The sequence below is a fragment of the Scyliorhinus canicula genome, chromosome 1, assembly GCF_902713615.1.
Source record: "Scyliorhinus canicula chromosome 1, sScyCan1.1, whole genome shotgun sequence".
In the NCBI taxonomy this organism is placed as follows: Eukaryota; Metazoa; Chordata; class Chondrichthyes; order Carcharhiniformes; family Scyliorhinidae; genus Scyliorhinus; species Scyliorhinus canicula.
The window spans coordinates 157,770,791-157,786,809 of NC_052146.1; the positions used below are offsets into that span (position 1 = coordinate 157,770,791).

The window sequence follows — 16,019 nt, forward strand, 5'->3', positions numbered from 1 at the left end:
GGACCCACTTTTGCCAACTGGTTGACCTTCGGGACCCACGCCTGCTGAGCTTCAGGACCACAACACCTTTGCTAACTTAGTCTATCGTGATTCAAGGCAGTGTTTGAGATACTAAAGTTTCCTTGCCCCAGGAAGGGAGGGAAAACAAATACCGGTAATCTAGTTTTCCTGTTCTTATTCACTACCCAGTAGCCTCTGGTGCATTTAATTTATGTCAACATTGAGTAAGGACAGGTTCATATATGCCCGCGATGTCTTCCCATCTATAAATACTCACTGTCCAGGGTCACACATGAAGGATATTAACTCATGAGAAATACTGGAGGCTGCCAACAAATGTGAACCTGCATTCGTTGTGCGACACTGCCTCGGGAAACAATGAAATGAAGGAAGAAGACTGAGGTGAGAAGAACAAAGAATAATATCAGGATGAGAGAGCCATTTGTGGTTCTTGTAAATAAAACAGCCATAAACCTGAAGGTTGTGATATTAAAATCTTGATTCATTATTGGCTTAACTGCAATTCAATTATTTGATGCAAGTTTATTCAACTTCAAAGTACACTGTTGGAAAGAGGTTCACCAATATTGATGAATGCTGACAACACTAAAACTGACCCACAGACAACTGACAAACTATCTGTCCTGGTTGTCATTCATCAGACAAATGGACATTGATTTTTGTTTCCTCAAATATTCATAATTTTCTCAGATATTCAATTGTGACATGGCTTTATGACTCCCAACCAGAAGACATGCTGCAGGCACTTTGTGGAGGCTTGTCTCCAATAATGTAGCTCTTGCTGCGATGGCAGCCGATTCCTTCCCACTGAATGTGCCTCCATGTGGTCGCTGACACACCTCTGGCCCCTCAGCAGCAATCAAACTGCAAGAAAATCTGCAGAAGATTTTCAAGCTACTTGTCTGCATGGAGACATTACAGACACACACACACACACACAGGGGTTCCCTGTCCAACTTTGTGCCCACTTACCAAGGGCTCTGACATACTATAACTCTCGGATCTACTGAGCTTGGTGGTGAGATCTCTGATGATCTTCTGTTTCATGATGGACTCTCTGCTGCAGGATGGTCTCTCAGAGGAATGCATGGTCTCCTTGCATCGGGGCAGAGAATGGTGTCCATATCCAGAGGGGTGAAAGTGCATATGGACTGTGTCCGGCAAATTCTTGGGCTGCAGCTTTGGCCAGGAGAGGTCAAGGAATCCACCAAATGTTTCACGGTACATGATTTTCGAAACGGAGCCGCCACCGGGAAGGGATTGGTGGTGGTAGTTTGATGGGAACTGTGTGGTTGGAGAAGAAACAAAATTATTTTGAGGTGGAAGTCCCTCATACTGAGGGACTTGTGTACATTGGGAAGAAGAGGTTGGTGACACGCTGACATAAGCTAATTTAGAAAAAAAGATTTAAGAAGAGTTGCGGCAATACCTTGCCTTCAATGTGTTGTGAACAATTGTTTCCTTTTTTGACTTCCAGAAATTACCCAGCAAACCAGAGGCAACAGAATAGCCCAAACTGAAATATGCAGGCAGATTCTGAAACAGTTCCAATTGAGTATGTGGAAGGACCTTATGTGGAATTAATAGTTGATTCAGCAGAAGACATCGCTGAGTCATTTGAAGAGAAAGGCCCAGGCAGCACCTGGGGTGTGGGCCACGCAATGGATTCAGCAAAAGTGGACGTTGCAATGGGACCGCAGGAAAACTGCTGTCTAGGGGAGGCCCACTCTGACAGCAGTCAGAGAGAAAAAGAGATGACATCAGTGTTTGTAGGGGGCGGTTCCGGGGAAGAACTAGATTTAAATGCAAGAGGCATGGTACCAGAATATGCTAACAAAGAACCAAATCCAGAGACAGGCCACCAGTGGGTGAAGGAAGAACCACATTTGGAGATTGGATTAGCACAGGTATTGCAAATTATCTAACTTGAAAAGAAAAATATTATCAAGTTCTTTGACTGGAAAAAGAGTAATTTTCTTGCTGCTTGAATGAAACAAACCAAATAACTCACAAGTGACATTGATAAGGGAATTAATTGCACGTGCTTGCTACATGTGTGTGATAAAAGTTGAACTGAAGGGCAGCACAGTGGCGCAGTGAGTTAGCCCAACAGCCTCATGGTGCTGAGGTCCCAGGTTCGATCCCGGCTCTGGGTCACTGTCCGTGTGGAGTTTGCACATTCTCCCCGTGTTTACGTGTGTATCACCCCCACAACCCAAAGATGTGTAGGCCAGGTGGATTGGCCACGCTAAATTGCCCCTTAATTGGAAAAAATGAATTAGGTACTCTAAACTTATTTTTTAAAAAGTTGAACTGAAATAAGGTACAAGTGAATAACCTAGGAATTGTTGTCCCCCAAGTCAGCTTTGTTGAAGGCTGGGACCTTCAACTTCTCGGCCAAGGACATTGGTTTCTCTACCCTCCTTGTATGAATGACACACTGCCTCTCTTTCAGTTCCAGGCACTCATTCTCACTGTTACTCAGTGACTCACCCAGTGAAACCCCTCCAATTCTGAATAATGAGCACCCAAGCAGGTGTCCTGAACTGGACTTTTGCATAAGAGTTACCTTAATGAAGTTTGCGACAAAGTGGTAGGAATTTGACTTCTGGAAGTGCCAGGGTGGTTATCTGAGTGGTTGGCCTCTTCCACGCTTGGATATTTTATGATGTGAAACACAGAATTCTCCCAATGGTGGGTTAGAAGTTATTGATTACCGTGGGTGGAATTGAGGTTATTGATTATAGTAGGTCGGGTGCAGATTGGTTGGCACTGTTGCCTCACAGTGCCAGGGACCCGGATTCAATTCCAACCTTGAGTGACTGTCTGTGTGGTGGTTGCACATTCTCCCCGTATCTGCGAGGATTTCCTCCGGGTGCACCGGTTTCCACCCACAGTCCAAAGATGTGCAGGTTAGGTGAATTGGCCACGCCAAAATTGCCTCTTTGTGTCCAAAGATGTACAGGTCAGGTGGGGTTAGGGAGATATGGCGGGGGAGTGGGCCTGGGTAGGATACTCTTTCAGAGAGTTGGCGCAGACCTGATGGGCTGAATGGCCTCCTTCTGCACTGTAGGGATTCTATGGGACTGCAATTATTGATTGCAAGTAGGTGAGACTGGGGTTATTGGTTGCAGTCTGCGGGACTGGAGTTATTGATTAGACCAGTGACTGGGTGTGCAATGTTGAGATGCTTTTTCACTCTGCAGATACTGTACTATGCATTTCTTATTCAGGCTGGTGTTCTTGACTACTGTAGCAATGGAGTCCTGGCTGTGTACTATGTAAGTATTTGTTCATTTCTATTTAATTTCTCAATTTTTTTTGTGCATCATATTTATCAATGACCCATCTAGGCCCCCTTCTCTTAATTATATGTTGGAGGAAGCTGGACATGCCTCCAACTTTGTTGTAGCAATTGGCAAATATGAGCCAGACTTGGGCTTACCCCATTTCTATAATATAGCCAGTCGAAATCTAATGGAAACTCACAAAACTGTGCAGCCCACATCTAGTCTGCATTCTTCTGAATAGCATTATTACAAGATGCTGGATGTTTGTTTGCTGGAGGGCAGGTTGAAGTTCATGTCAGAATCATAGGAGCTAGGGTGGAAGGTTCTGCTTTGGTTGTGGCACCCTCAGAGTAGACAATGCTTTGATGCTTGACTTTATTCACCATAGACCCTTCTGGCAGAAATATGGCATTAAAGCATTGCTGCATCAGTGTACATAAATAGTTTCTTAAGTCGTATCAGGACCTTACCTCTCGGTAAACATCTCGACAGTTTCCAGCAGGAAACCATTAAAATTCAACACAGATGGGTTGGCAAATTGAGTGTCAGTCTGTAATATAATTCAGTCTGTAAGCACAGAGGTGAGAAAAAGAATGTCCTTGCAACATATCCAGACCTTAATGCTTGTGCTATGTGGTGCATAGAGTCCTTTAGAATTTAACAGTCAGATATTTCTGATTCTGCATTGGGGCAATGAATTCAATATTTTTTCAAATTTGAGTACCCAATTTTTTTTTCCAATTAAGGGGCAATTCAGTGTGGCCAATCCACCTACCCTGCACATTTTTGGGTGTGGGGGTGAGACCCACGCAGACACGGGGAGAATGTGCAAATTCCACACAGACAGTGACCCAGAGCCGGGATCGAACCTGGGACCTCGGTGCCGTGAGCAGCAGTGCTAACCACTGCTCCACCGTGCTGCCCCCTGAATTCAGTAGTTTAAAAGCATACCTTGGACATGAAACAAAGATGTGTTTGCTTGTTTTGAATAGAGCCTGGATTAGGTACAGTACTGTTTCTCATCTCGGGGATTTGGATTTGAATACAACCGAGGCCAATGGGATAAAAAGTTTCTTATATCAGGTGGCTGCAAGTGATCTGTATGAAAAGGTTTGAGTGAGTTTTAAATCGTGCCCTAACATGTCGGGGACCACAACATGAAACCTCATAATTGGCACTAAATTGGCTGTTTTATTCAGAGAGGCTGCAGGCATGGTTGGTGTGGTAAATGGGAAGTACTGATGGCACAAATACTGCACCAAGGTTGGCATTGGTTGTAATACAAACTGAAAATGCTGGAAGAACTTCTACGTAGATCTAACTCCGCACAATCCAGAAACTGTACCCGATTTGTAATCTATTGGTAATTTTTATAGGTAATGATTGAATAGTGGTTATGCTACAGGATTAGTAATCTAAAGGTCTGGACTAATGGTCTGAGTTCAAATCTCATCAGTCAAGCTGGGGACTTTCAATTCAGTTAATGCGACAGCATAGCCCCTTTAAGGGCCGTGCCCATGGGGTCCACATGACTGGCTAGAGGGGTATCGCGTGCAAGTGTGCGAACCCCGACCAATGAGGAAGTAGCACAGGGCCTGGAGTGGGGTCCCAGGCAGACTGCATCCTGGAGCCAGATGTCTTTAGTGACTCTGTGCGTGTACATAGTTTAGCTTTACTTGTTACCAATAAACCCTTGTTCAGTTACACTGGAAGTCTCCTTAGTATTGCCTCATGCCACCACATTTGCGATGAGTGTAGACTGGAGATCGCAAGTTCTCAGTAGTTCTGAATTCAAAACGAACAGAGAAATTGAAAAGCATCGCGGCATCATAAAACAGTGCCCATGGTCGGGGTCGGGAAGCCTGACCCATTCACCGAGCATTGTGGGTTCGGCACATCGCTTGGTGACTGCTGCAGGATTGTTTAGTATGCAGCATTAACAACATAAGTGTGCAAAAGAAGCTACTGGCTGAAACGAAGGTTACCCTAGACAGGGCGATCGAAATAGCTCAGGCAACTTGGTGTGCTGAGAGGGGCGCGACAGAGCTTCAAATCGTGCAAGAGGGTGAGGTGAACCAGCTGTGTGTGGTATGGCTTCAAGGCCTGTAACCCGGTTGACAGGCACAGAATGAGTTCTGCCACAATCTCAGGAGTAGGATCGTAGTCAGTGGTCAGGGAACAAAATGGGTCATCAGCCAAGGTCAAGATGATTGAACAAAGAACAATACAGCACAGGAACAGGCCCTTGGGCCCTCCAAGCCTGTGCCGGTCATGATACCAACCTTTTCCAAAACCTTTTCCAAAACCTTTTCCAAGGATAAATATGTGTGCTCCCTGTACAGCAGCCATTTCGCCAGCTGCTGTAGGAGGCCACACATCTTAGTGTATTAAAGCCTTGATTGCATCCAACTCTCATCTTTGTGCACTTGATCATGCATCAATTTAATACACTAAAGTTCTAAAGTTATCAGAAGATGGACCTCGCGCATCAAGCCGGATCACCTGCAGCTGGATCCGCAATCAGGCAACACCAAAAAGGGCTTTGAACATTGGCTAGCCTATTTCGAAGCGTACATCAGGTCTGCACCAGGCCCTATCCCAGAAGCTCAAAAGATTCAGATCCTCTACACGCGGCTGAGCTCCAACGTTTTTCCGCTTATCCAGGACGCGCCGACCTACGACGACGCCATGGCACTACTGAAAGAACGTTACGATCAGCGGACTAACACGCTTTACACCAGACATATCCTCTCCACTCGCAGTCAACTCCCTGGTGAGTCAGTAGAAGATTTCTGGCGTGCTCTAATCCCCCTAGTCAGAGACTGTGACTGTCAGGCCGTCACGGCCACGGAACACTTGAATTTGCTCATGAGGGATGTTTTTGTTACGGGGATAAGGTCAGATTGCACCCACCAGCGCCTCTTAGAAGGGGCCACGCTTGACCTTGCGGCAACCAAAAAACTGACGATCGCCTTGCGCAACATCCAGGCCTACATCCCCGGCCGCGCGACCCCCTCCTACGCATCGTGGACTCTGCAGACGGCCGCCCCTTCGGGGACCCCACTCAGCCAACCCCACGCCTGTGCCGCGCGCCCACCGACCAATCCCGGGGGCCCCAGATGTAACTTCTGTGGGCAGCCAAAACACCCCCGACAATGCTGCCCGGCCCGGAGCACCCTTTGTAAGGCCTGTGGCAAGAAGGGGCACTTCGCTGCGGTGTGCCAGACCCGCTCAGTTGCCGCTATTGTTCCGACCCCCCCCCATCGTACGGCCAGTGGGCGCCGCCATCTTCCTCTCCTTGGACCACGCACGGCCAGTGGGCGCCGCTATCTTCCCCTCTTCGGACCACGTGCGGCCCGTGGGTGCCGTCATCTTCCCCTCCTCGGACCACGTGCGGCCCGTGGGCACCGCCATCTTCTTCAACCTCCACCCCGTGCGGTCCGTGGGCGCCGCCATCTTGTCCTCCCCAGGAACATCAAACGCCGCCATCTTGTCTTCCCCATAACACTTGCGGCCCGTGGGCGCTGCCATCGTACTAGGACCCATGCCCCCCGGGCACCCCATCACCTTCCACCATCGACGACCAGCCACGTCTCGCCTCGGTCACAATTGACCAGTCTCGCCCACACAACCTAGCAACCGCCTCTACAAACGTGAAAATCGATGGGCACGAGATCTCCTGTGCGCTGGACTCTGGGAGCACCGAGAGCTTCATTCATCCCGATACGGTAAGGCGCTGTTCCCTCACAGTATAGCCCGCTAATGAAAGAATCTCCCTGGCCTCCGGGTCCCACTCCGTGGCGATCCGGGGGTACTGTATAGCCACTCTCACAAGGCCCGCCCACTCATCTAATCCACTCTTTTTCCCCGAACGGCCGGGACTCACCAGGCCTTCAACCGTATTAGGGCCGACATCGCCATGGCCGCGATGCACGCAGTCGACGAGATGTTACCATTTCAAGTCGAGAGCGACGCATCAGACGTCGCTCTAGCTGCCACCCTCAACCAGGCAGGCAGGCCCGTGGCATTCTTTTCCCGCATCCTCCATGCCTCCGAAGTTTGGCACTCCTCCGTCGAAAAAGAGGCCCAGGCCATCGTTGAAGCTGTGCGGCATTGGAGGCATTACCTGGCCGGCAGGAGATTCAATCTCCTCACTGACCAATGGTCGGTAGCTTTCATGTTTAACAACACACAGCGGGGCAAGATCAAAAATGATAAAATCTTGAGGTGGAGGATCGAGCTGTCCACCTACAACTACGAGATTTTGTATCGCCCTGGTAAGCTCAGCGAGCCCTCCGATGCCCTATCCTGAGGTACATGTGCCAGCACACAGGTGGACCAACTCCGGACTCTGCACAACAACCTTTGTCACCCAGGAGTCACACGTTTGTACCACTTCATCAAGGCCCGCAATCTGCCCTACTCCGTCGAGAAAGTCAGGGCAATCACCAGAGACTGCCAGGTCTGTGCGGAGTGCAAACCAAGTGAAGGCCTGGTGAAGGCCTCCCGCCCCTTTGAACGCCTGAGCGTGGACTTCAAAGAGCCCCTCCCCTCCACCGACCGTAACACGTACTTCCTCAGTGTGGTCGATGAGTATTCCAGATTCCCCTTCGCCATCTCATGCCCAGATATTACGTCTGCCACCGTCATCAAAGCCCTCAACACCATCTTCACTCTGTTCGGCCTCCCCACCTACGTCCACAGCGACAGGGGGTCCTCATTCATGAGCGATGAGATGAGCTGCGTCAGTTCCTGCTCAGCAGGGGTATCGCCTCGAACAGGACGACCAGCTATAACCCCCGGGGAAACGGGCAGGTGGAGAGGGAGAATGGGACGGTCTGGAGGGCCGTCCTGCTGTCCCTACGGTCCAGAAATCTCCCGGCTTCCCGCTGGCAGGAAGTCCTCCCTGACGCACTGCACTCCATTCGGTCGCTCCTATGCACTGCGACTAACGACACACCCCATGAACGTCTCATTGCCTTCCCAGGAAGTCCACCAACTGCTGTAGGAGGCCACACATCTTAGTGTATTAAAGCCTTGATGGGGTGTCGCTCCCGACTTGGCTTGCAGCTCCAGGACCCATACTCCTCCGTAAGCATGTATGACTCCACAAGGCGGACCCGTTGGTTGAAAGGGTGTAGCTACTCCACGCCAACCACAGTACGCCTACGTAGCATACCCCGATGGCCGCCAAGATACTGTCTCCCTCAGGGACTTGGTGCCAGCAGGTTCCACACACACACACCCCTCCGACCCGGCGCCACCCTCCCCTCCCCCGGCGCACCCCATGCAGCCCCCGCTCCGGGACAATCCGTCCTCCCCCTGCCCAAGCCCGAGGATGACGAGGATTTCAGCACGCTCCCAGAGTCACCGAGAACCAGACCGACACCGGAATCGGCGCCACCACTGCGGCGCTCCCAGCGGCAGATCAAGGCCCCGGACCGACTGAACCTGTAACTTGATCGGGACTCTTGAAACATCATCCTTCTGTATAATTCTCCTCCACCCCGCTGGACTCAATTTTTTTTCTCTCTGTATTTTAAAACATGTACTTGTATATAGTTCTCCACCACCCCCGCCAGACTCAATTTTAACAGGGGGTGACTGTGGTAGTCACCACCGATGTATATATTACGTGATTTGCGGTAAGGCCCTGTACTACAGGTACGGGGTAGTTCCCTGCCTGCTGGCTCCGCCCAGTAGGCGGAGTATACATATGTGTGCTCCCCGTACAGCAGCCATTTCGCCAACTGCTGTAGGAGGCCACACATCTTAGTGTATTAAAGCCTTGATTGCATCCAAATCTCGTCTTTGTGCAATTGATCGTGCATCAAAGTTTAGTTACCTCGTTGCCAGTATTAAGATCCAGGAAGCTGAGCGGAGCGAAGGTGAATGCCGAATATTTACTGTCAGAGAAAGTCTGCCTACGGCAACGTATATGATTACAGCGTACCGTCCCATTGGGACAACCAACTTGGTGCCAGCAGGTTCCAGCAGGTCCCACACACACACACCCTGACTGGGCTGGAGCAGTTTAACATGGCCAATCCACCTAACCTACCACCTAACCTGGACTGTGGGAGGAAACCGGAGCACCTGGAGGAAACCCATGCAGCCACGGGGAGAACGTACAAACGCCACACAGTCAGGGCCGGAATTGAACCCGGGTCCCTGGTGCTGCAAGGCAGCAGTGCTAACCACTGTGTTGCTTTGTTACCCCTATACCATGAGCTCCAAATTTACATCGTAACCTTTGATGTGGAACCTTGTCAAATGTCGTCTGGAAACCTAAGCACAACACCTGCAGGCTCCCCTTTTGTTCATATTACTTTTTACTTCTTCAAAAGACTCCCAACAAATTAGTCAACCATGCTTTCCTTTTCATAACTCCATGTTGACTCTGCCAGATTGCATCGAGCTTGACCCCTCCATGACCTCCAGTAATTTCCCTATGATAGATGTTAAACTAACTGGCCTGAAGTTTCCTGCTTTCTGACTCCCTCTTTTCTTGAATAGAGGAGGCACATTCATTAGTGTCCAATCTGATGGGACTTTTCCCGAATCTAGGGAATCTTGTAAAATTAAAACCAATGCACATTCTACCTAAGCAGCCACTCTTTTTAAGACGCTGGGTAGGTTGAAGTCCAGCAGGATTGGAGAACTTGTCCACTTTCCATTCTACTAATTTTCTCAATACCCTTTCCCTAAAGATTATAATTGTTTTAAGTTCCTCCTTTCAGCTGTTGATTTCCAATTAGATTTGGGATAATATTTATATCCTGTAGTGAAGACATACGCAAAACATCTGTTCAATTTGTACACTATTTCCTTATATTCTCCGATTAATTTCCCAGACTCACTCTCCAGCGGGCCAATGCTCCCTCTCCTTACTCATTTCCTTTTTAAATATTTGGAGAAGCTCTTACTATCTGTTTTATATTTCTAGCCAGCTTTCTCTTGAGTTCAAATTCATCTTTAACTCATTCTTGCCCTTTATATTCTGTCCAATTTTCTGATGTGCCACTCACCTTTGCGGAATTTCATACATTTTCTAACAATTTGATATAGGGCACGATTTAATGGAAACAGTGGTTAGCACTGCTGCCCCACAGCAACATGTGAGCCGGGTTCAATTCCAGCCTTGGGTGACTGTCTGTGGAGTTTCCACGTTCTCCCTGTGTCTGTGTGGGTTTCCTCCGGGTGCTCCGGTTTTCTCCTACAGTCCAAAGATGTGCAGGTTAGTTGGGTTGGCTATGTTAAATTGCCCTGAGTGTCCAAAGATGTACAGGTTAGGTGGGGGTTACAGGGATAGGATGGGGCAGTCGGCCTAGCGCGGCTGCTCTTTTCGAGGGCCGATGCAGACTCGCTGGGCCAAATGGCCTCCTTCTACATTGTAGGAATTCTAATTCTAATTCTAATTCTTCCGCCATAATCTCCATCCTGTCTGATATGATGACTGACACAAGATGGGAATGTATTTTGGAGAGATCCCACCTGTTTGGCTCATTGCGACGTTCTCTTGGCACACTCATAGATTTCATAGAATTTACAGTGCAGAAGGAGGCCATTCGGCCCATCGAATCTGCACCGGCTCTTGGAAAGAGCACCCTACCGAAGGTCAACACCTCCACCCTATCCCCATAACCCATTAACCCAGTAACCCCACCCAACACTAAGAGCAATTTTGGACACTAAGGGCAATTTATCATGGCCAATCCACCTAACCTGCATGTCTTTGGACTGTGGGAGGAAACCGGAGCACCCGGAGGAAACCCACGCACACACGCAGAGGATGTGCAGACTCCGCACAGACAGAGACCCAAGCCGGAATCGAACCTGGGACCCTGGAGCTGTGAAGCGATTGTGCTATCCACAATGCTACCGTGCTGCACTCAAGCTGGCACGACCCGGGGATTCAGCATTCTGCCCAGTTCAATAGGTTCTGACCCCAGTCCACAGAAACCCACATGTTCAGAAATTGCGACAAAGGCCAGGGCCTTATTCAGAACGATGCCGAGGCCTGACACAGAGACGTTTTGAGGGAAGGTTCCATTCTCCATTTCTGATTGATCGGGATAGTGGGAATCAATCCACAGTTTAAACCCTGGGAGACTGAGGGGAGAGATCAGCTGTGTAAGGGGTGAGTCACACTGGACAGTGATCCCATCACATAGACAGTAGTGATATAGTGGCAGACGTTGCAGGAGATATTTAATAGCTCTCAGAAAAGATTTATCCCAGTGAGAAAGAAAGACTCTTTGAGAAGGATGCATCCAGGATTTTATTAAATTGAAATAAATGATTTTCAACGTGCAATGATTAGTGGTAGGCCAGGAGATTGGGCAGATTTTAAAGACCAACTAAGAATTACTAAAAAAATAAAGAGGGAGAAAGTTGAGTATGTGACACAGTTAGCTAGTAAAATAAAAACAAATAGCGCTTTAACAAATAACTAAGCTGGTATTGGACGTTTGGAAAGTGAGGCAGGGGAATTGGGTAATGGAAAACAGGAAAATGGCAGAAACGTTGAACAGGTATTTTCTGTCTGTCTCTCTTGTAGGAGACTTAGAAAACTTCCCAAAGGTACTTGAAAATCAAAAGGTGTGCCGGAGAGAGGAGCATAAAACAATCATCATCACGAGGGAAAAGATGCTTGGAAAACTATTAGGCCGAAAGGTTGAAAAGGGTCCGGGACTATATGGCCTGTATTCTAGGGTCTGAAAGCAAGTGGCTGCGGAGATAGTAAATGCATTGGTTATAATCTTCCAAAATTCCTCATATTCTGGAAGGATTCCAGTGGTTTGGAATAGGCTGGTTAGCCTAACATCTGTCATAGGGAAATTTCTAGAATCCATTATTAAGGAGGATATTGCGGATACTTGGAAAATCATAATTTGATCAGGCAGAGCCAACATTGCTCTATGAAATGGAGATTTTGTTGAACTAATTTATTTGAGTTTTTTGAGGAAGTAACAGGGGAGATGGATAAAGGAGCACCTGTAGATGTGGTCTACTTGAATATCCAGAATGCATTTGGTGATTGGGGTCTCACTTGCAAACTGAGCAGAGGTATTTCCACACCGTGGCCACCTAACCGACATTTGATTTCCCCAATGAAGATGAGGCCAGATAGTGAGCAACGAATGCAGTAGATTAAATTTAACGAATTAAAAGTAAATTGCCGTTTCATCTGTGTGGTGAATGAGAATTCACACGGTATTATAACCTGCATATATGCATCAATATTGTAAGTGCAGTTGCACTACCTGACCACCAGGGGGAGTAGCTCTGGGAGTACTCGAGAGTTGTACTGGGCTCCTCCCTTTGCTCCGCCCAGGACTCCTCCCCCTGGAGCTGCTGTATAAGATCCATGCCACAGGGTCAGCCAGCCAGTTCACCGAAAGTTCAACGGCTAACAGGCTGGCTCTGCTGTAAGTATATTAAAACGCTATTCTAATCCTACAAGCACGTGTCCGTAGAATTGTTGGTTCCAACAATTTAATATACTTAAGAAACAGTCAAAGTAAATTATGGAAGCAGCCCTCAAGCCCGGACGCCTAGAACTCGACACGCAGGATGCAGAGGCTAAGGACATTTTTTTCCACTGGCTGAGATGTTTTAAAGTCTACCTGGCAGAAGCCAGCACCGCCGGAACAACGGAGGAACAAAAACTCAGCCTACTGCACGCGAGGGTAAGCCACAGAATCTCCACACAGCTAAACCTGGCCAGTTCTTACACCGCAGCGCTGGCGATATTGGACAAAATGTACGTTAGGCCCATTAACGAGGTTTATGCACGCCACGTGTTTACGACTCGCCGTCAGCGGCTTACAGAAACGCTAGCTGAGTTTGTATGGGAACTGAACAATCTTTCCAATGACTGTAATTATCAAGCCGTTACCGCATGGTGGGGGCTGGACATAGGGAGCTTGCTGTGCGGGACGTTTTCGTAGCGGGCCTTAGATCTAACTATGTGCGCCAAAGACTGCTAGAAAAGGGGGCCCAGGACTTAGATACTACTGTGGGGGCTGCTACCACTATGGAAGTCTCCTTCCGCAGCCTCACGATGTTTCCCGCGGAGCCCGCGACCTCATCGTGGACCCCCGACCAACAATCCCCCCAGGCCTGTGCCGCATGCCCCCCCCGCCACCGTGCTGCCAAAGCCAGTTACTCTGCTGCCCCAGCCAGCTACTCAGCTGCCCCAGCCAGCTACTTAGCTGCCCCAGCCTGCCATTCCTGTGGCCAAAGCTAGCACCCGCGGCAGCACGGCCCAGCCCGATCCGCGACCTGCAGCAACTGCGGGAGGAAAGGCCACTATGCGAGAGTGTGCCCCGCGAAAAATCGCCAGTTTTTAACTCCCCAGTAGAGAGAACAAATCGCTCCCAGCACCAGCGGGCCCGCGGGGCCCGAAACGCTGCGGCCTATGCCCCGACTCCGCACCCTCCCGCCACGTGCGATCCATGGGGGCCGCCATCTTGGCAAACCCCCACCATGCGGCCGGCCACGTGCGACTCATGGGGGCCGCCATCTTCCTCGCCGCTCACCACGTGCGATCCACGGGCCCCATCTGCATCGGCATGCTCAGAAAACTCATCTGAAGAATACGACTTCCCCAGGCACTCATCACGCGGCCCTCAACTCAGCGCAGCGATCCTGCATCAAGCTCGCCAGAACGTACCGGCATTTACTCGACCAGACGTCCACTCGGAAGACTACGACCTTCCCGGGCACTCATCACGCGGCCCGCAACTCAACGCGGTCACTCTAGATCAATCCCGCCCCAAGCGCCTACGAAGTTCGATGGCGGAGGTCCAGATCAAAGGGTACAGCACGCCATGCCTCTTTGACTCCGGGAGCACCGAGAGCTTTATACACACAGAGCTGGTAAGACGCTGTTCGCTTTCTATTTTTCCGGTGAGCCAAACTATCGCCCTCGCTTCGGGCTCCCACTCAGTCCAAATCCAAGGACACACCGTTGCTACGCTCACAATTCGAGGCGCTAGTTATTCTAAATTTAAACTTTATGTCCTACCTGACCTCTGCGCGCCACTATTATTAGGCCTGGATTTCCAGTGCAACCTCAAGAGCCTCACCCTCAGTTTTTGCACAAACAGACTGGCCATGCTCGGCTACGACGTGGAGGACAGAGTCCTGGGCCCAGACCCGGACCGCCTCTTAGAACTCCCCCTCCCTCATTGCCCCAAGGCCCTCAAACGATGCTTGGGGATCTTTTCATACTATGCCCAGTGGGTCCCTCAATATGCGGACAAAGCCCGCCCACTCTTTAAGGCCACACGATTTCCCCTGTCTGCTGAGGCGCGCCAGTCCTTCAGCTGCATCAAGGAGGACATTGCCAAAGCAGCCATGCAGGCGGTGGATGAATCCACTCCCTTTCAGGTTGAGAGCGATGCCTCAGAGGTAGCTCTAGCAGCCACTTTAAATCAGGCAGGGAGGCCCGTTGCATTTTTCTCCCGTACCCTATCCGCTTCCGACACTCCTCTGTCGAGAAGGAAGCGCAAGCCATCGTGGAGGCTGTTCGTCACTGGAGGCACTACCTCGCAGGTAGGAGGTTCACCCTCATCACCGACCAACGATCGGTTGTCTTTATGTTTGACAACTCGCAAAGGGGCAAAATAAAAAATGATAAAATCCTTCGGTGGAGGATCGAACTCTCCACCTATAGTTATGATATTAAATATCGACCGGGGAAGCTCAATGAGCCCTCGGATGCCCTATCCCGCGGGACATGCGCCAGCGCGCAGATCAGCTGTCTGAAAGCCATCCATATGGACCTCTGCCATCCAGGGGTCACCCGGCTCGCCCACTACATCGGAGCCCGAAACCTGCCTTTCTCCAACGGGGAGGTAAAAGTGGTCACCAGGGACTGCCCGATCTGTGATGAGTGCAAACCGCACTTCTATAGACCAGACAGGGCCCACCTGGTCAAGGCTTCTAGGCCCTTTGAATGCCATGCGATCGATTTCAAAGAGCCACTCCCCTCAACTAACAAAAACATTTATTTCCTCAACATCATCGATGAGTTCTCCCGATTCCCTTTTGCCATCCCATGCCCCGATATGACCTCCCACTCAGTCATTTGGGCCCTGCATAGTGTCTTCACCCTGTTCGGTTTCCCCAGCTACGTGCACAGCGACCGGGGTTCGTCCTTTATAAGTGACGAGCTGCGTCAGTACCTGCTCGACAAGGGCATCGCCTCGAGCAGGACTACCAGCTACAACCCCAGGGGGAACGGGCAGGTGGAGAGGGAGAACGCGACGGTCTGGAAGACCGTCCTACTGACCCTCCGGTCTAGAAAACTCCAAGTCTCCCAATGGCAAGAAGTCCTCCCAGATGCGCTCCACGCAATCAGATCCCTCCTCTGGACAGCTACAAATCAAACCCCTCACGAGCGACTCTTCATTTTTTCTAGGGGCACTACCACGGATGTCTCACATCCGGCGTGGCTGAGGACACCAGGCCCGGTTCTCCTGAGGAAGCACGTCAGGGGGCACAAAACTGACCCCCTCGTTGAAAAGGTGCGCCTCCTCCATTCCAACCCCCAGTACGCATTCGTGGAGTTCCCGGACGGTTGCCAGGACACAGTATCCCTTCGGGACCTGGCACCCACTGGATCCAGACCCCCCCTACCCCCACTGAGGAACCCTTTACCCCGTTCCCTATGCGGCCGCCCCCTCGCACCCCCGATTC

The 16,019-nt window shown here is 50.0% G+C and overlaps 1 protein-coding gene across 1 annotated transcript in view; it reads left to right on the forward strand.

Moving 5' to 3' along the window:
• Window positions 1–314: 314 nt before the first annotated feature.
• The window catches only part of LOC119968867 (PHD finger protein 3-like), a 119,111-nt gene continuing 103,406 nt past the window's right edge, over window positions 315–16,019 (forward strand). Inside the window, exons 1-3 of the mRNA XM_038801777.1 lie at window positions 315–402; window positions 1,499–1,928; window positions 3,255–3,302. Coding sequence (XP_038657705.1) covers window positions 1,545–1,928; window positions 3,255–3,302 — 432 coding nt within the window. The 5' untranslated portion in view covers window positions 315–402; window positions 1,499–1,544. The remainder of the gene's footprint in view (window positions 403–1,498; window positions 1,929–3,254; window positions 3,303–16,019) is intronic.